This window comes from Schistocerca serialis, chromosome 5, assembly GCF_023864345.2.
Source record: "Schistocerca serialis cubense isolate TAMUIC-IGC-003099 chromosome 5, iqSchSeri2.2, whole genome shotgun sequence".
Classification (NCBI taxonomy): Eukaryota; Metazoa; Arthropoda; class Insecta; order Orthoptera; family Acrididae; genus Schistocerca; species Schistocerca serialis.
The window spans coordinates 156,010,120-156,033,890 of NC_064642.1; the positions used below are offsets into that span (position 1 = coordinate 156,010,120).

The 23,771-nt window shown below is 43.9% G+C and overlaps 1 protein-coding gene across 1 annotated transcript in view; it reads right to left on the reverse strand.

Moving 5' to 3' along the window:
- Positions 1-23,771, reverse strand: part of LOC126481814 (uncharacterized) — a 400,368-nt gene that overhangs the window by 119,558 nt on the left and 257,039 nt on the right. Inside the window, exon 3 of the mRNA XM_050105770.1 lies at positions 22,879-22,943. Coding sequence (XP_049961727.1) covers positions 22,879-22,943 — 65 coding nt within the window. The remainder of the gene's footprint in view (positions 1-22,878; positions 22,944-23,771) is intronic.

The window sequence follows — 23,771 nt, forward strand, 5'->3', positions numbered from 1 at the left end:
GTGGACTTGGAACATTTTCTAGAGTGGTGTTGCACACCTTACACTAAATGGGGCGCTGACCACACACAACTCTAGCATCTGGGGATCGTCACCGCCAACGAACGTTCATGAACTTCCCCTGCATGGTGAATGCATCACTGTGTGGTGTGGCTTCGCGACTCAGTTCATAATTGGGTCATTTTTCTTTGAAGAGGGAGGCCCCCATGGACCAACAACATACAGCGTGAACGGCACACGTTACTGTGATCTGCTTCGCCAACATGTGATCCCCGCCCTACAGGAGAGAGATGCGCTGTGGTGCTCCACTTCACACTGCCTGCGAGGTCACTTGGTTACTACATGATACATTTGGAGAAATCCTGCGAGGCCATTAAGATCTCCAGATCTGGAGCCGTGTGTTTTCTGTCTGTGGGGGTTACTTGTAGGACGGGGCTTATCAGCCAGACACTGACACACATTTGAGGTCGAAGACGAGCTTAGTGAGGGTAACCAGCATCCCACCTGAGATGTTTCGGGCAGCAGCAGAGCAATCTCTAGTGCGGTTTCAGGCTGTCGTAAAAGCAGATGGTCGTTACACTGAACACCGTTTGTAACCTAGAACGTAAATGCGGTGCGCAATTAACAAATGTTACCCTCTCATGTGGAAATTAAAATGTATTCCTTTCAGTGCGTAGTGCGGAAGTTTACATAGGCAATACTGTCTGCCTCTCCGCTTGGGCTAAAGCAGATAAGCCCTATTTACGTTAATAATCTGAATTAATGTTTCTTAAATATATGTGCTTACAATTTGTCCTTTCTGTCCGTTTGGGCCGGCCAGTGTGGCCGAGCGGTTCTAGGCGCTTCAGGCTGGAACCGCATGACCGCTACGGTCGCAGGTTCGAATCCTGCCTCGGGCATGGATGTGAGTGCTGTCCTTAGGTTAGTTAGGTTTAAGTAGTTCTAAGTTCTAGGGGACTGATGACCTCAGATGTTAAGTCCCATAGTGCTCAGAGCCATCTGAACCATTTTTTTGTCCGTTTGGTCCATGTAACCTGAGGAGAATGTAGACAAAGTGTTCCAGCGGTGTTCTCCTCCGAAGCAGTTATCATCGGCTAGAAAATCGCTGTACCATTGTCTTGAATTTCCGTATTAATTGTTAAGGAATTTCAAAAGGGAAAATATTGTAAAAAGTAAAAAAGTTACAGTTTGACTCTCGAGCTGTTAACATGTACGATGATCGAGAGGTTCGACCTGTTACACCGCTAAAAAGAGAATTATATACTATTCTTGAAGAATCAAGTTCGTGAAGATCGATAGCAATTCTTTTTGTTACTATGACTGGTTTCGACAGATCTACGCTGTCATCATAGGATCTTGTAATATTATTATTCTTACATGCCTGTTACAATACTGAACGTCACAGAGTAATGATGCGTCGAATAAAAGGTGATAAGGGACATCAGCGTGTAGATACTAGCTAAGTCGCCGTGGTGGTGCTAAGTGATTTGTGTATGCTGAGACATGAGGGCAACTTGTTGTACATTTTAATTGTGCGTTATTTGCGACAAGTTGATGTTCCCTGCCACGTTTTATATGACGCAACAACATTATGTGACTTTCAGTGACTGCGAGATCTGTCGAAAGCAGGCGTTGTAAAAAAATAATTACTACAGATCTTCGCAAAATAGATTCTTCAAGAATAATACAACTTTAAGATGGCTCGCCAAACTGACGCAATGTCAAACATTTATAAAAAGAAATGTGGTGTTGAGGAAATTCTTCAGGTATAATGAAGTCAAGAGTTATTTGCATGAAAAAAAATTAAAGTGTCTCAAACCTTCACGTTGGATGTTGATACTGAGAAATAACGTGAAAAGGAAGTCCACAGAAGATACTGATGTCATTTCTTGTTGCTGAAGTGTTTTTGAAAAGTATTTCATTGTGCAAGTCACATGTCTGTCGAAATTGAGTTTTTCCTAGGTATGATTTGAAACTGTTTGTGCAGAACAGTGCATTCCAAAAGTGATAAACACGGGAGCTTTTTTTTAAAAAAAGTAATCAGTGATAAATAGTCGAAAATTCAAACCCAATAAAAATGCTTGACGTCAGTTTTGATCGATGTAGTACCAAGCTATCGATCTCAGCGTAGACAGATACATGAACTTTGCTGTTTATTTTTAAGGACGTAATCTATTTCGGTATATAGCAAGTAGCATTCGAAGTTAAATGCGCACTCAGCCTGCATAAACAGGTACAAGTGATTGGAATATTGCGGCTGAAGGTGTTTCAGTATTGGATTCAAGACTTTACACCACAACGAAACTATAATATATCGCGGCTTGATAGAATTATTTTTTTTTCAAGTCGACGCTTCATTGTCATAGTAACTTTGTGGAGCTTATGACCTACGACGACGGATTATACACCGCTGTTTAAGCCGTCCCTTCTGTCTAGGTCAGATTAAACGATCCTGCGCAATATAATGAACGCAGTCGAGAATAACAATGCCAATATAAAGCAATATTAGAGAAGAAATAAAACTTTGTAAGAGGCTTCGTTCAACGGCGCTAAATACGGTCATGTTTTTCAGCTGAAGAGTAGTCTACGGAGGAATGTGAACATTTTAGGTTAGCCTTTACCTCGACTGTTATTGATATTAAATGAAACAACAAGTTTACTGTTACCAGTCACTGTTTATTTATCTCCACAACGCGTTTCAAAGTTTTAAACCTCCATCATCAGGTGGTTTTACATTTGTTGTGTTATGACAGTGAAAGGAACCTGTGACCACTGGAGGCAGGGTTCGATTCCCGGCGGGGTCAGGGATTTTCTCTGCCTCGTGATGGCTGGGTGTTGTGTGATGTCCTTAGGTTAGTTAGGTTTAAGTAGTTCTAAGTTCTAGGGGACTGATGACCATAGAAGTTAAGTCCCATAGTGCTCAGAGCCATTTGAACCATTTGAACTGGAGGCAGTGCCACAAGTTCCTCCAAAAAATCACAACACAACACAGACACAAATGTCATACTAACAAATGTAAATCCACCCGATGATGGAGGTTTAAACCTTTGAAACGCGTCGTGGAGATAAATAAACAGTGACTGGTAACAGTAAACTTGTTGTTTCATTTAAAGAAGGTAGCTTATTCACGTCTTAATACATCACGTTACGGGATGGGGTACTTAAAATGGTTTATTCGTTGTTTCTCTTCCACATGTTCTTTCAAAAGATTCCACGAAGCGCCATTGTCCTGCGATCACTCATTTTCGAAGGGGGACCATCGGAAGTAGCGAAAGTTTAATTATAACCACCCTGTAAATAATTGATTTCAGTGCCGTCTCTGTGTAAAGCCGTCAAATTTTCACGTTGCTCTCATATGGCAGTGAACGTATGGGCTAGACTGTATGGGGTCACTCGTGTGTGTAGTGTGGGCAGGTCATGTCCTCGTCTACGCCCGAATAAGCGGCCGCGGCCGATAGTCATCGCGGCGGACATAACGCTGTTGCGCTTAACGAAGCCTCCTCATTAACGCCGTCCCTGTCCGGCGGAGTGAGCTGTTCAAACAGCCAGCGAGGCCGGCAGGACCGGCAATCACCGGTATCTCGCAATCGCCGGGAAGAGCCGTGATTGAGCACTCCCTCCCTCACTCCCTTCCCTCTTCCCACCCCGTCTCTTCTCCGCCTTGCCGCTTCACCAGTCAATGTGGAGGAAACAACCGTGCAAGATTGCTCGCAAATTTTATGAACAAGGTATGCTTCTGCTGTGCCGCTAGGTAATGGGGCGTTCGTGACTGGCTTACAACAGCGCTAAGTCCTCCGCGCTTATGGATTCTAGACGTCAGGTGTTGCGGTACTCTGAATGGTGAAAGTTTTATCTGATGCCGTAGATTGGCAATTAGCCTTATTATCAATTTTTGGTGATCAGATCCACTAACTTGTCCTATTCTTGACGAAACTGTGCCTCGATCCCAGTATTAACCAAAGTTCTTCTAAAGTCAACTTTGTATGTAGCAATGTACTAATGCCAAGAGGCAGAATAGCAATGCATGTTATGGGTTGAGATCACTTATAACTGTTTTCTTATTTCAAGGTCACTGATACGGACATCTGGTGTCAGGCTATACACACATGGGCTTTTTGGTGTCCCCTACCCCACCCCACCACTTCTCCCGGAACCACCGCGAACTGATCAAGGTCAGACAGGGGAATTCCCCTCAAGCATTATGCAATTGTGTCACGCTACATAAAAATGGCGGTAACTACCCCTCAGCCATTGGCAGCTCATAAAATCGTGGAATACCCAATTGATCAATAGGAATACAGCTCTCCCGTCGAATGCCGGACATTTGCCACGCCGGCCATTTGCCACACTTGCCCCTTCGGCACGTAGCTCGAGTAGCGATCCCTCAGGTAAGAGACGCCCCTCCTCGTACTTTTTCTGTCCGCTTTCAAACCGCTGTCTCCACATCTTCCTCGATACAACCAGTACGTAAGAGACCTTCTTCTTCGACATCTTGGCGAAATACAGAGCTTCTTTTTCGAAATCGCAATATTTTTAACTTTTGGGGAACGAAAACAATGCAGACGATTATGTCAGTATGTAATTAGTTCTGCCAACTATAAATATGGATCCCTCTGTCTGTACGGTAGCTTCCTTTCACGCTTCCTGTTGCGATAGAAACAGTCCATCGCCATGGGAGCAAAAAGAAAGGACCGATGTAAAGACAATGCGAATTTACGCTTATCATTTCTTTTTGATCACTGTATTTGTGCCTACTTTAATTACTACAACAGCATGCCCAAAAGACAAAAGGAAAGAAGAAATGGGTATGTGAATGTTTGAAAAGAAGAACGACATACTCCATATTAATTTACTCTCAAAAATTCGATATCCCTTGCGGCGAATTAGTTGATAAAGTGTAGCGGGACAATGTTGAAACCATGACCGAAAATACGTTCACTAAATAGAGATAAGGACGTCTATGATTGACATGTCATCTAAAGTCGACGTACAACTTTAAAATGTTAGAAATAAGGAAATGATTGGCAGTGACTTCAATCTACCTTCCGCATGTTGTCAAAAATACATTTTCAGACCCTATTATGGATAGAAAACAACTTCCGTAATTATTCTAAATGCTTTTTTAAAAAATTATTTTGAACAATTAGTTCACGAGGCCATTCAAATCGTAAATGGTTACGAAAACACACTTGATCTCATAGCCACAAATAATTCTGAGCATCACGATGGATACAGGGATTAGTGAACACGCAGTCGTAGAGAGGCTCAATTCGGTAACAAAGAAATCCACTAAAACTAAACTCGAAATATGTCTATTTATAAAAGCAGCTAAAAATTCGGTTGACGTCTTTCTAAGAGACAGTCTCCAATCCTTCCAAACTATGTAAGTGAAGACCATATGTGGCTTAAGTTCAAAGAAATAGTATCAACAGCATTCCAGAGATACATACCAAATAAATTAATAAGATACGGAACTGATACCATATGATACACAAAACACGACACAAAGCTGCTGCAGGAGCACCGAAAAAGGCACGTATAATTTAGATGAACGCAAATACTCCAAGATTGGCGAAGTTTTACTGAGACTCGAAATTTGGTGCGGATTTCAATGCCAGATGCATTTAATAGTTTCCACGACGAAACTCTCTATAGAGATGTGGCGGAAAATCCAAAGAGACTCTGGACCTATGTTAAGCAAACCGGCGGAAAGCCTCCGGAAGTACCTTCACTGCGCTACAGTGTCGGTAACGTTACTGACGACAGTGCCACTAAGTAGAGTTACTAAATGCAGATCCAGGGTTCGGGCGACGGATGAGGAGGAGGAGGAGGGGGAGACAACGGACGCAACCCTTCGGAGCAGGTAAAATAGTGGCAGATGTCCGGAGTGGCAAATGTCCGGGGTGGCAAATGTCCGCACACCCTCCCATCCCCTACCTTGATTATGTTATGAATCGAGCAGCCTTAGCCCCCATTCTTCGGGGTCTGAATTTCATAATCAGAGGATGATGATGCGCCAGCAGATGGAACCAACCAGTGCCCCACGCAAGAGAGGAGTAAGACTGTTAGATTTGAAAATAAGTATATAGTAATACTATAATTATTACTGTTGTTATTTAAAAATATATATTCAAATATATAACTATGGTTTGTTAGTGTCCCAGCAGCACAATGCGCCTCTAGCCTGTGGTAGAAAACCTGTTGGATGAGGACACCCACATACTACTGGCTGCATTGCTGGAGTTTCCCGACTATCGGACCAGATGTCCTTTAACTGTACTAGCGGCACGGTTTTGCCTTTCCGTTTTTTCTGTATAGCGTCTTATTACATCTGCTCGAAATTCATTCCTAACACCAGAGTTATGTCGCCGATCTCTAGCTATATATTTTGCTACTGTCTAGCCCAAAAGTCACTTCAACTGCATTTAATTATTGGAGAACTTGATACGTTAACGACCATGTTCTGACCCCTGCAATTCTTAGCCCTGGGTCACGGGCAACTATACTTCTAGTCAAAACTATTACGTAGTACCGAATCTTTCGTTCCAGGCGTTGTACCGTGGTCTTATCGCTCGCTTTAGTTCGTGATTTAACAGTTTATTTTTAACTTTGTGAGTGGATGTCCTTCCTGCTACCACAGTTGCTGGTAAATCCAACGGAGGGAAGGCACGTGCGCCATCGTATGAACTTGTCCATGTGAGTCGTCGTATTATAGTTGTGAGTGTGTTTCATGTTTTCTTAGGCGGAGAAAGGGTGCATGTAGGAGTCTTTCGTTGTATATTGGTATTGTTTTATTATGTTAGTTCACCGCATTGCTTACACCCATACCACATCACGAAATGAAATGTGCGCGATGCATTTCTAGGTTCGTTCACCTTTCGATGCTGCATAGTCTTCAATCACTCAAGCTCAGAAATATACTAGCATATACCTTGAAAATCCTTCAATAAAATAATGAATTGTACAATAATTTCTAAAAAGCAATTCTTGGTCATTCATTATTAGACGAGTAAGTTCAGCCGCGCGGGATTAGCCGAGTGGTCCGAGGCGCTGCAGTCAGGGACTGTGCGGCTGGTCCCGGCGAAGGTTCGAGTCCTTCCTCGGGCATGGGTGTGTGTGTTTGCCCTTAGGATAATTTAGGTTAAGCCAGCAGTGACAGACTGCTCTACTCGACGGGCGATGCTGTTGTAGGAGGAAATGCCCAACTCAGTTGTCCTCAGAACTACCGCTCGCCTTGGCCATTGGCGTACTCTCTCGTCTTAATTTAGAGCAAATTGTGGAAGTTATGCGTTATCCAACTTGTACCCACCATTACGGTTCATCAGATACTTTCCCATGCGTATATCCGTGTCTTCTGTAATAATGCTGTCCAGAAAGTTGTTCTGTGGCCAAAATTATTGTTTTATCATACTCCATTGTACATCAGGTGGAGAAACAATGTTTAGCAGTAGCACATTTTGTTGGTTGCAAAAGGCAGCGTTCTTCCACAGTGGACATAGTATAGCCTATGTAAGCTCATAATGGTTCAAATGGCTCTTTTTAAGCACTATGGGACTTCTGAGGTAATCTGTCACCTAGAACCTAGAACTACTTAAACCTAACTAACCTAAGGACATTACACACATCCATGCCCGAGGCAGGATTCGAACCTGCGACCGTAGCAGCACGGTTCCGGACTGGAGCGTCTAGAACCGCTCGGTCACAGCGGCCGGCCCTATGTAAGCCTTATCAAATTAGTAAGCCACTTAGTACATTCCTTCTGCAATAATCGATATCAGGTCTGAAATATTAGATGATGGGCAGATAACCAGTTTAACTTGATAACCTGAGATTTCCAGAGAGGACTATCTTCAACGAAACATTACCAACTTCCAGGATACTCTCCTCTTTAGCCATTTCCTGGTTTCGGTTTTAACTGCCAGTGCTCTGTTAAGCTGCCAAGCGGAAAATTCATATGCTCTGAACGCTGGCTTTACGCGGACGAGTTCTTTAGGCAAACTATCTAGGTGGGAGACGATGTGAGCCCTGTGTGTAAGTGTTTTACGCACATTCAGTCTCACAGTGTGCAACAGGCTATGACAGGTTGACAACTGTAAATAGAAATACATCTGGGAAGAAAATCAACTGCCAAATAAATAGTTTTCAAGTAGAACTGGGAAGACTTTCTACTGTAATGAGCTATGTATAGTCCTTGGATTATGCTGTTAAATGACTCAGTGCGAGGGCAGCCGAGAGCGTCGAGTTTGCAGTGAGACGAGTAGCGTCTGAGATGTTGTGGTTCCTCCACCACAATACGTAACTTGAGAAACTGGAATGTGGTTCTGAAGGTAACGCAAGTCGGCAAGGACTCGTCAGCAATGAAGGACTACAATCTCTAGCTCAAAACATTGTCACTAAGGAGAAATTTGACGAAGTGTAGAAGTGTGTCCCTTGTTACTTAACGTAAGATGCCTTGGCTGTAGTAAACTAAATGCTTCCTTCGATAACGTGTCATACAGTGCACAGTGACTAGTGACTAGTGATTTGCAGGAGCAATTCTAAAATCCCCGTATTTGTCTAAAAAGATTTAGGAAAACCAGATAAGCTACACCATGGCGGCTTGAAGTGGATTTGAACTCATCTCCCGCCGCATACGAATCTGCCGCTTCGATTCACTCGACTATCGATGTCAGTGTCATATCGTAATTTTAACACGTGGATTTCATTAGTGTCTGTGATTTGCATGGAGAAGTATGTGTAAACCTGAAGCTTACACGAGAAAACTACCTATCTGTTCGTCGAAAACTTACGGACGTTAGCATTATTTCATATAGCAGAGCATGAATTTTCGACAATTGGGGATAGGTGGTCTTCACTTTTGCATACAGTTTCAGTATTCTATAAAGAGAAAATAAATAAATAAGACGATGTAATTGAACCACATCACTATAAATTATTCGATGGAATAAATTTGTTTGGACTCAGACAAAAGTAAGAATTATTAGTCTTAAATCTAAGCAACAAGAATCATATTCCTTATAGCATCTAATTATAAAGTTACACAACTTTTTAAATCGTAACATACTGGAAAAGATGAATTTCTGTTAAGTTACAAGTGAAAATTCACTTGAACTAATCAGTATCTGGAAAGTAAAAAGGAATTATTACAAATATATGACAGGTTTTAGAACTGCTAAATTTTCTAACAGGTCAGACTGTCTGTGTCTATAACACCACCGTCGTCTCTAACTGTAGTACTGAACGGCGAAGCGCAATGCTTGTTGCACTGGATTCTAATTCGAGAGGATGGCGGTTGAAATCCTCCTGAGATCATACAGATTATCATTTTCCACGGTCTATTTCCTTGTCCTTTCATTTCTCTCTCTCTCTCTCTCTCTCTCCCTCCCTCCCTCCCGCTCTCCCTCTCTCCCTCTCTCCCTCTCCCTCTCCCTCTCCCACTCTCCTTCTCTCTCTTTCTCTTTACCAAGCGGGGTGGCGCAGTGGTTAGACACTGGACTCGCATACGGGAGGACGGCGGTTCAATCCCGCGTCCGGCCATCCAGATTTAGGTTTTCCGTGATTTCCCTAAATCGCTCCAGGCAACTGCAGGGATGGTTCCTCTGAAAGGGCACGGCCGACTTCCTTCCCCATCCTTCCCTAATCCGATGAGACCGATGACCTCAATGTCTGGTCTCCTTCCCCAAACAACCCAACAATCTTTCTCTTTCTCTCTCCCTCTCCCTCTCCCGTTCTCAGCGTTGCTTGACGTCCACTGGACTTTAAACTATAATCTTCATTTCGCTTTTTTCTTACCGCTATCAGTAAATACTGCATGTGAAGAAATTCTTTTCTTCGTAATAGCTTTTTTTTCATTGAGCAAGACGGTTTTCAAAATATATACTTTCATTAAGTGAACACCACCATACGTTTGACGTAACCAAAGCAGCGTATGAAGAGTGCCATAAAGCAGTTTCGCAGATTCCTCATTTGTGGTCTTTGAAATTGATCTACAGTACGACAGACTCAGCAATTTGTATATCTGTCGATAAGTGCAAAACCTGCCCGTTTCTATAGCCGCTTGTAGTGCAAACTTACATTGCTTATCTTCAGCTAATAACAAAATAAAATCGTGAAAGCTAACAAAATAATAATAATTTGATATTTTCCTTGTCAATTGCACAAAAGAAACACAAAAAACAAAATTTCACGAATCACATAGTACTCTTGCGTTCGTAAGATCTGTAACGTCAGTATAAACTATAAAAATGAAAATATCAGCCAGACGCGGGAAATTGGGGTTGCGCTGACAAAGGAAGTGGAAGTGTACTGCCAACACATCACCTATATTGTTCATCTTGCGCACGACTGTTGCAAAAAGCTAGACGAAAAAATTTTGCTCTAGTACGATACCTTGCTCAAGGGCATGCAAGAAATTGAAGTTCAGAGTTTTATGAGCCTGCTGAGTACCATAGCAGAGGGCCAACCGTCGAGCAGGGGCGTTAGTGCAACTGATTAAGGTCGCAAAGTCTGCGTTCGAGTGACGCTATTTTATTTTTTTCGTATAATCTCCCTTCAAATACTTGTATCACTAAAACTAATCACATTTCGTCGTCGTGTTGATTATTGGATCTGGCAATGTTGGTGGTAAACGGTAACCAGATGTGCTTCCTGTCGCCACCCCCTTCCACACCGGCACGGAATTTGTGTACTCCAACCGTCTGCTGCAGTATTATAACATGTGAAAGTGTGCGAATTTTTTTTAAATGTTTGCGAACGTGTAACTGAGGCAGCACGTGGGTACCGGCCCGGTATCCACCTAGTCGGATGTGGGAAACCGTCTGAAAACCACATCCAGACTGACTAGCACTCCGGTCCTTGTCATTGATCCATCGGGAGGATTCAGTCCGTAATCGGCGCGCTGCCCCGTATCCCGGAAGAAGCATGTCAACGGCGCGGCTGACCTCGCTGTTCGATAATCGCCTTAGTCGTTCTGGTAAATTCGTGACGTGGTATAATACAAGTGTAGCTGGAGATGGTGACTATACGAATATTTGTTTATCGATACATGCATGAGCATATTGAAAATCCAGTGCATATTAATCAAAACAGGTATGGGCTGGCACGACTTCACGTGAGTATATCGATTAACGAATTATCATTACGTTTCGATTACTTATTATACTTTGACTACGGCTCACCACAAATGTGTCACAGCGATTGTGACTATTGGTATTACTCCTTCCAGAAGAAACATTACTTACTGTAGCGAACAAGCGTTTTGTGAGAGATCCGAAAAAGAAAACACGGGATATCGTATCCTACGGTCTCATAAAACTTTGAACCTCAATTTCTCGGAAACGTTTGAGGAACGCATCGTACTACAGCAGAATTTATTACATCTACTTCTGCACTTCAAGATGATCAAAACAGTGATACAGAGGGTGTTTGCTGCCCTTGGAGGTGTGGAGGTAAACTGCTCATTACACACTCTACAGTACATCTATATCTACATTTATACTCCGCAAGCCAGCCAACGGTGTGTGGCGGAGGCCACTTTACGTGCCACTGTCATTACCTCCCTTTCCTGTTCCAGTCGCGTATGGTTCGCGGGAAGGACGACTGCCGGAAAGCCTCCATGCGCGCTCGAATCTCTCTAATTTTACATTCGTGATCTCCTCGGGAGGTATAAGTAACGGGAAGCAATATATTCGATACCTCATCCAGAAACGCACCCTCTCGAAACCTGGACAACAAGCTACACCGCGATGCAGAGCGCCTCTCTTGCAGAGTCTGCCACTTGAGTTTGCTAAACATCTCCGTAACGCTATCACGCTTACCAAATAGCCCTGTGACGAAACGCGCCGCTCTTCTTTGGGTCTTCTCTATCCCCTCTGTCAACCCGACCTGGTACGGATTGCACACTGATGAGCAATACTCAAGTATAGGTTGAACGAGTGTTTTGTAAGCCACCTCCTTTGTTGATGGACTACATTTTCTAAGGACTCTCCCAATGAATCTCAACCCGGAACCCCCGTTACCAACAATTAATTTTATATGATCATTCCACTTCAAATCGTTCCGTACGCATACTCCCAAATATTTTACAGAAGTAACTGCTACCAGTGTTTGTTTCGGTATCATATAATCATACTGTTGTGTACATAGTTCCGCATAGTCAGCGCGTACACAACTTTCCCACTAAAGCACGCCCCGCAAAGCACAACAGCGCATGCGCACCGCTCGTCCGTCTCCGCAGTACGAGATGGCGCTGCCTTAGAGACGGACCAAATTCTGCTTCCGCCGATCCGCGTATTAATATGTAACGCAGCCAATGAGATTGCTGCTAACGTAGAACCTTTCCTCCTCGTGGATCACACTCACACAGTGATACCTGAATGCGCGAGGTATTATAACGAGTGTACAAACCTCTGAATTGGCAGTCTGCACCAGTCTGTACCAGTCTGCATTAGTCTGCACCAGTCTCTAGTCAAGTTTCAGTCTGCACCTAATAAGATTATCATATTGCTGTACATAGCCATGAAGATAAATGTATAGACCCTTTGTCAAGTATCAGAGATATGTGAGAATAAGATTAACATACCAAGACCAAAGGAACTTCAGATTCTCAATTGTAAATAGCATCCAGAATCAAGTTATGTTATGTTTATGCTTGTTATTATTTTAATAAATGTGTGTGAAAATTAATCAAGTTCTGTTTAAAGTTGGTCACTGTCAATCTGCTACTCTAAGCGTGCAAGTGCCATTTCTATCGTCTGACCTAACGGCAAAAGGTAAACACGCCACGATGAAACCACGAGACCTATTGCTGACACTCGCCTACTTCGTTAGAGCGACAAGTCAAATAATCTGACGGTGTGTGTACCGAAGTTCTTACAGTACGCACACCACACATACAATAAAGGATCCTTCTTTCTATGTATTCGCAATACATTGCATTTGTCTATGTTAAGGGTCAGTTGCCACTCCCTGCACCAAGTGCCTATCCTCTGCAGATCTTCCTGCACTTCGCTGCAATTTTCTAAAGCTGCAACAATTCTCTGTATACTACAGCATCATCCGCGAAATGCCGCATGGAACTTCCGACAGTACATGCGTCGAGCAAATTATACACCAGCCTTTCCTCTCCATTATACTTAGACATAAACACACGTAAGTTTTACATGGTTGAACGGCACATCGTTATCCACGAACGAGGTAATTTAAGTTACTGGTAAACTTACGTCGCCCTCAGAAACACGCCTACTGTCATTTGTTTTTGCTTTGTTTTGGTTTTAGCAGAAATAGCAAAGTGTATATCCAGTTCCGGATGCCACGTGCAGCACAGAGGCGAGAGCCGATTCAGATCACCTGTTGGTGCGCGTCCGCTGCAGGTCGGGCAGGCAGCGCCTCCAGCGAGCAGATCAGTGGCCGCCTCTCCGCAGAGCGCCTTAGTCGCGACTACCAGAGGCGAAAGAGGCGCGCTGAGGGCGGCGGCCGGGAAGGGGCGCCACCTGTCGTCCTTGCTGACTGACGCTCCTCAGTTCGGGCTGCACGGCCAGCCCGACGGCTACAAGCAGCACCGCAGTACCTCGCCGTACATCCCCAATCGGTACGCTTGCGACAATATGCGCAATCTAAACGTTGAAAAACGCCGCGTATAAAAACGGTATTTTTTCGGGGCTCGTACCTCGGATTCTGTTAGTGATAGAAAGCGAGGGTCTGCCATTGGTTGTTATTGTGGTCTTCAGTCCTGGGACTGGTTTGATGCAGCTCTCAATGCTGTGTGTGTGTGTGTGTGTGAAATCTTAAGCTCAGGTCATCACTCTCTAAGCTTACACACTACTTAACACAAATTATCCTACGGACAAACACACACACCCATGCCCGAGGGAGTACTCGAACTTCCGCCGGGACCACACGTACAGTCCATGACTGCAGCGCCTTAGACCGCTCGGCTACTCCCGCGCGGCTGTCCATGCTACTCTATCCTGTGCAAGCTGCTTCATCTCCCAGTACGTACTGCAGCCTACATCCTTCTGAATCTGCTTAATGTATTCATCTCTTGGTCTCCCTCTACGATTTTTACCCTCCACGCTGCCCTCCAATACTAAATTTGTGATCCCTTGATGCCTCAGAACGTGTCCTACCAACCGATCCCTTCTTCTAGTCAAGTTGTGCCACAAACTCCTCTTCTCCCCAATTCTATTCAGTACCTCCTCCTTACTTATGCGACCTACACATCTAATCTTCAGCATTCTTCTGTAGCACCACATTTCGGAAGCTTCTATTCTCTTCTTGTCCAAACTATTTATCGTCCATGGCTTCCGTACGCGGCTACACTCCATACAAATACTTTCAGAAACGACTTCCTGACACTTAAATCTATACTCGATGTTAACAAATTCCTCTTCTTCAGAAACGCTCTCCTTGCCATTGCCAGTCTACATTTTATATCCTCTCCGTCCATCATCAGTTATTTTGCTTCCCAAATAGCAAAACTCCTTTACTACTTTAAGTGTCTCATTTCCTAATCTAATTCCCTCAGCATCACCCGACTTAATTCGACTACATTCCATTATCCTCGTTTTGCTTTTGTTGATGTTCATCTTATACCCTCCTTTCAAGACACTGTCCATTCCGTTCAACTGCTCTTCCAAGTCCTTTGCTGTCTCTGACAGAATTACAATGTCATCGACGAACCTTAAAGTTTTTATTTCTTCTCCATGGATTTTAATACCTACTCCGAACTTTTCTTTTGTTTCCTTTACTGCTTGCTCAGTATACAGATTGAATAACATCGGGGAGAGGCTACACCCCTGTCTCACACCCTCCCCAACCACTGCTTCTCTTTCATGTCCCTCGACTCTTATAACTGCCTTCTGGTTTCTGTACAAATTAAATAGCCTTTCGCTCCCTGTATTTTACCCCTGCCACATTCAAAATTTGAAAGAGAGTATTCCAGTGTACATTGTCAAAAGCCATTGGTATAGGAACCATTTCTATACCCAAGAGAAGGATCCTCTTACTGTAATTATCCTACAGTATAGGGTGAAAGTTGGCTATGTTGTTTTGCCGGGTGGTGTCCTTAAGATTCGATTGCCTCTGGATTCGATGCCGAACTAGACCCGATCTTGAGGCCGCTGGAGCAGATGTGATGTGCCATCCCTGGTAAATTCCTCGTCTGTTTCGACTCCCTGAGTGCTCTTCAGTTTTTGCAGTGCTTGTATCCAGGTCACTTAAGTGCAGGACGACCTCCTGCGTCAACACAAGCTGGTGAAGGTGATGTCCTTCCGCTGGGTTCCGGGGAAAATGGGTATTGCGGGGAACGAAAGGACGGATGTAGCAGCCAAGGAGGCGTGTCGTGTTTCTCAGTTCATTATGCCTTCCCCCTGCATGCTTTCGTCTCCCTGTTGTACGGAAACATGTGTCAGTGGGAAGATCTGGAAGTAACAGACAACAAGCTCCGTCCAGTAAAGCCCACAACGCGGCCGTGGCGTACCTCCTTCCAGCCACACAGATGGGACATGGTTCTCCTTATTCGTCTTCGCATAGGCCACAGCCCTATGACATATGGGTTCTTGCTTTGGCGAGAGGACGCTCTAGTGTGTGGTGCTTGTGGCGTGCAGACCACTGTGCGCCACATTTTATTAGTGTTTCATTTTCCTACCAGCGGAGAGTGGCAGATTTGCCAACAATCTTCCCTCCGTTTTAAGTAACGTTCAGACGCATGTGGTAAGAGTTTAAGGTTTTGTGATTTGTCCATCTTACTTCCAAAAACTTTATGGAGAAATTTTTAACGTGTTAACAGGCTCACCCATGTTTCTTGTAAGTGGTCTTCCAGTCACATTTTCCAGTGCCTTTCTTTTAGATCCTCTGTCGATTTACTTCTGTTTTAATCCCAGGTTGTTGTTATTGTGTTCTTCAGTCCAGAGACTGATTTGATGCAGCTCTCCATGATACTCTATCGTGTGCAAGCTTCTTCATCTCCCAGTACCTACTGCAACCTACATCCTTCTGAATCTGCTTAGTGTATTCATCTCTTGGCCTCCCTCTACGATTTTTACCCTCCGCGCTGCCCTCCAATACTAAACTGGTGATCTCTTCAAGCCTCAGAACATGTCCTAGCAACCGATCCCTTCTTCTAGTCAAGCTGTGCCACAAATTTCTCTTCTCCCCAATTCTATTCAATACCTCCTCATTAGTTATATGGTCTACCCATCTAATCTTCAGCATTCTTCTATAGCACCACATTTCGAAAGCTTCTATTCTCTTCTTGTCTAAACTATTTATCATCCATTTTCACTCCCATACATAGCTACACTCCATACAAATACTTTCAGAAACGACTTTCTGACACTTAAATCTATACTAGATGTCAACAAATTTCTCTTATTCAGAAATGCTTTCCTTGCCATCGCCAGTCTACCAGGTATAGCACATTTAACCCTTTCTCCGTTTTCTTAAGGCGTGTGAGAGAGAGCGACTGGATAGGTCAAAGCGACTTAGGTGGGAATGGATGCATCGGCGTCCATTTTAGTGGTGTGACAACTATTTTCGTATATCCACATTCCTTTCTTTTAATGTGTGTAAGGACGCTGATAACCTCGCCCTTGAGCGCTTGTTAGCTCTACACACACACACACGCGCGCGCGCACACACACACGCACGCTCGCACACACACACACACACACACACACACACACACACAGGGTTAAAGTCTGAATATTGCAAACTTCCACCAGTTTACGCAAATGGAGCAAATCCGTTGCTTCTTTTTCCATCACATGTGATCTACGCTGCTCTTAAGGGCTTTTGGTGGCACCATTGGGTTCGTGAGTGGTTACTGAGAATGTCCGAAAAAAGCGTTTTTCCAGCATTTTTTCGCCGTCATCAGCGAATATCTAAATGACTAACCCCAGAATATTGCTCAAATTTTATCTGGAAGTGCCATCTCTTTGTTTTTAAACGTCTTTCTCCGTTATAGAGAAACACAACATAGTTTTTGGGTACCAAAACTGAGCCGCGGATTCCGAGACGGCTATGCACAGCAAGTGTCTGAAATTATTCCTGAGAGCCAGATCTCGAACTATGTGTAAAATTTTCTTGGTATCTAAACTCATTTGCAAGATACAGAGGTCCAAAGTTACCCTACTTGTACACGCAAAATACGCACTTAAAATCAGGTGTGACGCGAAAACCCAGTTTATGAACTGACGCAGCACGGAGAAATTTGCTGTAAACTGTCTCCGTTATCATCAGAAGGTTCTGGGAAGCCTATGTTGGAGTACTAAAGCACATGAAAAATTTTTATGAACGTAAATTCCGGTCTGAGGTATAAAATTGTTTGAATTTCATGTACGTAAAGTATTAAGATTTTACTGACACACGAAGTTATTTTCATATGAGTGACATGCCCTGCTGTAACATGCAAAAGAAGAGAACCAGCGGAAAAATGCTTCTGAAGGAACACAAAAAAGTGAATATTCTCTTGTTTAGTTCTACATTCCTCAGCACCTCTAAAATGTTTCCCAAAAATTTGAGTATGAAAACTTATTCGCGGTTCTTTATACTCAGAGAGAATGAAAAAGTGGCAGTGTGAAAGAGACGGGAAAGTAATACATATTGGAAGATAGTAGACAATGAATGTGGTACAGAAAGAGCGAAGGAGACGGCGGCAGTGTGAGAGAAAGAGAGGGTTACAGTGGCAGTGGAACATAGTCGACATTGACAGAGGAGTGCTAGGAACACAGAGAAGGCGACAGTACCAGTGGAAAAGGAGTAAGGGGAAGGAGAAGGTGAAAAGGAGGATTGTCAGTGATAATAAGAGAGAGTCTATGACAATTATAACGAAGAAGAGAGAGATAGTGACGGTGAGACGAGAAGCAACAGTGGGAAGGAATAAATGAGATAATAGCAGTAAGAGAGAGCAAGAGGGAGACAGGAACAACGATAGGAGACAGTTTTAGTACTACAGAACGAAGGAGATTATGGATGTGAGACAGGAGAGAGTTGGAGAGACAAAAGGAGATAATGACAATGAATTGGATTGAATAAGTAAGTGAGACTGGGCAATCGGAGTGAATGGATATCAGCGACTTACAACGATGGACTAATGGGAATGAACGAGTTAGTGTACATTTAGAGGAGCTTGGGGGAGTGAGAGGTGAGTTGCATGTTAAATGGAGCGCGAATACATTCACACGTAGGGGGGTTTGCTATTGATAATGCAACGCTAAATCGGTTCTTCAAATTCCATTTTGTATTACAGTTTATTAATACATTTGAAATGTGCCGAGGAAGACAGAACGAGGCAGATAGTACCCTCTTTCCACTCAGTCTTTTAATCAGGAGCATATTCGCGTTTTTGACCCCAGATGTAAGTATTTTTCTGCTAGTCTAGGCTTTACTGTACACAGCGTCCAGTAACACTACACGGTTGCGTAAACTCTCCTTGGTTTACAAGCCACGTCCATTCGAGTAAAATACTAGAGCTCTTAATAGGTATCCCCAACATTAAGTTAACTGCCGAAATGGAGAGTGATCGCAAGCTTCCGCTCTTGGATGTTTAGTTGAGCGGAAGACAAGAGACTGGCTTGGATATTCATGTGTATAGGAGGTCTACGCACACTGACCGGTACTTGAACCCCAACAGTTTTCACCAACCTGTACACTGGAGAGCGGTCCTGAACACGTTAGTACGTAGGACGAAGATTATTTCTGACGGCGACCATCTACAGTCGCAATTTGAGCATCTGAGACGCGTGCTCACGGGAAATGGTTACGGCGAAGGAGAGACTGCAAAGGCTTTCAGGTGCCACCGACAAAAGACACCTCATGAAACGGCGAAAAGGCAGAGCCGAGAACATTACTTCCATGCTGTGGATCAACGACTAGCGAGACAGGACGCATGCTGCAGAGAATGGACGGACGCTGGTGTTCCGGTCTGCCTCCAAGATACGAGATATGTTGCGCCTTGTTAAAGACAAGGTAGGTCTTAGAGTTCCAGGAGTTCACGGCGTACCCAGCGAATGCAGTAGCATTTACATAAGACAAAACATTCGCAATGTTGCTAAGCGTCGTACTGAGCAATCACGACAAATGAAACAAGGGGAGCTTGAGGAGTCGACTGCGGCTGAACATCACCTAGAAAATCGACTTAAGATAAAATTTCAGAAGGTGCATTCTACCTCCAGAATCCCGTTCACAGACTAAACGCCATAGATTTAAGCTTTTACTATACTCTACGCATGACTACAAGTCGTAAGTTGTATGTTTGTCCGCCATATGGTGTTGGCTGACTACCTTCGAGGATTTTGTTCATGCACATAAAGTAGGTTTTATTAATTGACAGCAATGATATAATAAACATGACTTGTAATTTTGTTATTTGTAAGGTTTTCAATTTTTTAATTTGTTTTTTCCTTGGTCAATGTTGTATATGAATGCGATCTGTGTTTTGCAGCTGAAGCTTGAAGAGGCATGAAGCCGAAACTGACCAACAGCGGAAAATGAACAATAATTATAGTCAAAGGTAGAAAATCATGTGAATTGTATCTTATGCATATCTGCAAATGTACGTGTCTTAAAACGAGAGGAGGACGGAATGAAAGAATAAGCATCATGAATCTACCTAAAAAAAAAAAAAAAGACTTTGCTGTGCATTAAGAACAAGTCATTAACAAAAGACGCAATATCTTGTACACATCTGCGAAATAAGAATCTTCTGCTGCGTGACATTCAATAGCGTGTTGTTCAACCTTATGCTAAACTGAGATTCATTGGAGAAATCTGAATGAAATAAAATTCATCAACGACAGGTGAGGAATACATACGACCCTTGCTTGACAGGTTATCGGGTACTGATAGTCAGTTTGCTATCTTGCCAGAGAGGATAAGTAGAAGAGACAGAGCAGATCCAACGAGGAGCGGCGGAATTCGCTTACTAAGTGCTAAGCGCGAGTGGCGGACGCTACAAAAGAGCCAACATGTATCGCGGAGAGATTTACCGTTGAAATTCCAGGTGTGTAATAGAAAAATCGGACTACGGATTACTTCCACGTACACTACGAGTCAAATGTTTCCGATTACCTATCAAAACTATGGATTTTTGGTTAAAACAGGGATTTCGTTTTGAATATTCTGTCCTATCCCCATCCCGATAATAAGCCAAGTATAAACATATAAAGACTAAGCGCCTCTGTTGGGTGTTTGCCTAGAGGAGCAATGATGAGTTTCCACAACAACACTCACGTGCCTTTACCTAAGAACGTTCCATTCGAATAGACCTCATTCCTTCTGCTGTCTGTGTACCAATCAGTTCGCGTTAGTGCGGCTGGTCCCGGCGGAGGTTCGAGTCCTCCCTCGGGCGTGGGTGTGTGTGTTTGTCCTTAGGATAGTTTAGGTTAAGTAGTGTGTAAGCTTAGGGACTGATGACCTCAGCAGTTAAGTCCCATACGATTTCACACACATTTGAACATTTTTTTCCAGTTCGCGTTAGTTTACAGTACTGTGTGTGCGTCTAGCAGTATGTTTGTATACTTGATCAGGCTCATACCATATTACGCCATAATGGGACAGAAACAGGAGACTGGAACTGAAAACGTACTCTAATTGTAGCTCTGCATCAGGCAGGCTGTTCTAGTAAGACGACACCAACAAAAGTTGGCATAGTCCAGTCTGCAGTGGTGTATGCGTTGTAGCGGTTCAAGCAAACATGCCAATGCAAGTGTAACGGCAACTGGAGGACGTTAACATCATTAGGGAAGATCAGTTCACATGTGTACAGATAAACGTCAGAGAACTCGTACTGCACCTGAAATTCGCGAGGAAACAGATTGTATGTGAGCGGCTTCAATCTCTGTCTCCATGAAAAAGGTTTAAAGGCTGCATAGCGGGCAAAAACCCTTTATTACGCAAACAAAATAAGGTGAAACGATAGCAATGGGCACGGTAACACAAAAATTGTAGAATGCTGCAATGGTCTAAGCTGTTATTCACAGACGAATCTAAGACTGGAGTACATGGAAGCCATCGTCGAAAGTTTTTTCATCGGCTTCGTGAAGGAAATGTGAAGCGTAGTGTGTGACACCAACGTGAAGCCTGGTGGACGGTCGGTCATGGTGTGGTGATGTTTTGAGGGTGATAAAGTCCGTGGTCTACTGAAAATTAATGACTGTTAACGAAGGAATGATGCAACAGGACACTGATCAACAACGCAGTTCCATCTGGAAAGGAACTTATGAGTTATGGGTTTGCTCTACAGCAGCACCACGGTCCCAAATATGCTTCTACATTGTGCATGGGATGAGTCAATATAAAAGAGAATTGTGGGAAACTAAAGAATGTGGTATGGCCACTCAGTCATCTGACTTAAATCTCAACGATTTCTTATGGGAGAAAACGGAGGTCATCTAATGTTGGAGGACTACGGAATAATTTCTAGACGTGTTGGACTACGATATTTATAAAACAGTACAAAATCTCCAGAATGCCAAGAGTTTTCACAGCTGTTCTGAGAGCAAGGGGTGAATACTCTGAAGAGACTAAAATCTAAAACATGTTGCACTGAACTTAATGATAGAGAGAGAAAAATATTTATTTTGTTGATGTATTTAGTCCGTACAGTTTGTTTGTACGCTGAAATAAAGTGTACAGCTTTTTTCATGGGCGATCGAAAACTTTTGACCGGTAGTATACTTCTTTCAAAATGCTCACAACGAGAGAAAGGGAAAATTAAAAGTCATAGCTCGAAATGCTGAGAATCGTCCTTCCGATGCGCAATTCGCAAATAGAACAGTGAAAAGGGGAAATTATTTTTGAGAAACTGCCTATTGGCTTCTGTCTCGGATTCTTCGGCCGACGTTCGTCTGACGATTTTACTGAACTTTCGCCAGCACGAGTGGCTGGCATTGTGAAAGCTTCACTTTCTATTGAAGGTGATGAACTGCCGAGCTCACGGCCGCAGACTATATGTACCTGGCGCGCTGACTTACGAGGGCTTCTCCGCGGTCATTTCCGCTGCGGTACTCCTCTTGCTACCTGCGATGGTCACTCGCTGCAGTAAGGAAAGCCAGGATCCGTTTACCTTAGGGTTTTCTTCTTGCTTGTTGAAACTATTCCCGTGTTTTGTATTTCTACAGCTTCTCTGAACAAGAAGGTGTGATAGTGCTTCTCTACAGCCAGAACTTCCGTGTCGGCGAATTTTATTACGTGGTCGGTCTCACTCAGCGCGTGCTCTGCCACGGCCGATTTCCCCACCTGCCCCAACCTGCATGTCACTTATGTTCTTTGATCCTGGTGTTGATTGATCGGCCAATCATTCCGACATAAAATTTTCGCATGTGCATGGTATGATACCATGGTACATATAGTCTGCGGCCGCGAGCTCGGCTCCAGTTCATCACCGGCAATGGAGGGTGAAGCTTTGACAATGCCAGCCTTTCGTGCTGGCGAAACGTCAGTAAAATCATCAGACGAACGTCGGCTGAAGACCTTGAGACAGAAACCAATAGGCAGTTTGTCAACAAGTGGCCACGAAAGGCTTAACAATTTTGAAATTATTTTTGTTTCGGAATTACGATACGTCACACACTGTAAGGTGGTCTTAAATATCAAAGATATTTTTCGATACTACATTAGGTTTCAGTGTAAAGTGGAACTGCTGGACTGATTTAAGAACTTATCTGAAGGCCTTAATGTAGCGTGCGCGAACGGCGGAATAAATGAAGAGTGCACGCGTAGAAAGGGCCAGAAACGTGTAATGGCGCGGAATGTTGGAATCGCAACATGATGGTGAGTTGAGGATGGACTGCCGGCGGTGAAGCGGGAACGTAAGGTAGAGTAGGATGGGGCAGGAGGAGAGGGAGTGCCTGGTAATGGCGCGGGAGCGAGCGAGCGCCCTACCTGCACACGTGTCTCTCCCGTGTCCGCACGCACGCTGCCTCCGCGGCCGCCGCTGGAAGCTGCGTCTGCAACAGGAACAGTCAGACGTTGTATTTATGTAAGGAGGGAGCAAGTGGGGACAGTGCCGAGAAACTTATAACCACACCGTAATAAAATGTAAGGTGGCTATAATTTTGCACCTTACAAGAACTCATCCACATACTTTGCCGTGATCCACAAACACAATTAAGTATCATGTGATAGGTTGTACATCGTATATATGAATATATAAAGGAGACTGACATTGTCACGTATGTCTTGTGAGTAATTGTCAACGCTTATTGCATGAAAGGTGACGGAGTGTCTTTATTATGAAAACGGTGTAATGAATGATTGCCTATACTAGTGCCGGCAGGAGTGGCCGAGCGGTTCTGGGCGCTACAGTCTGGAGCCGCGCGATCGCTACGGTCGCAGGTTCGAATCCTGCCTCGGGCATGGATGTGTGTGATGTCCTTAGGTTAGTTAGGTTTAAGTAGTTCTAAGTTCTAGGGGACTGATGACCTCAGAAGTTAAGTCCTATAGTGCTCAGAGCCATTTGAACCATTTGAACATATACTAGTAGAGGTTGGAACGCCAGTGGAGATGAAACGGCAGGCAGAACTCAAGCTCTGGGTGGACGGCCCGCACAGGTGTTAGTCCTGCTTAAACACAGGAAGCAGTTACACGGACGTCGTGGCACCTGAGCTCTGGAGCACAATAGGGTGACGGCCGGCCGCTATTATAGAAGGGGCCGTAAGGATAACCGGATAACACTTCCGAACGCTGACAATCTTGGACGCAGGTGAGAGGAACGAAGAAACGGCACCTCGGAAACCACGCAGGCCGGGTTATTTTCATGGATTTTTACTCAGAAG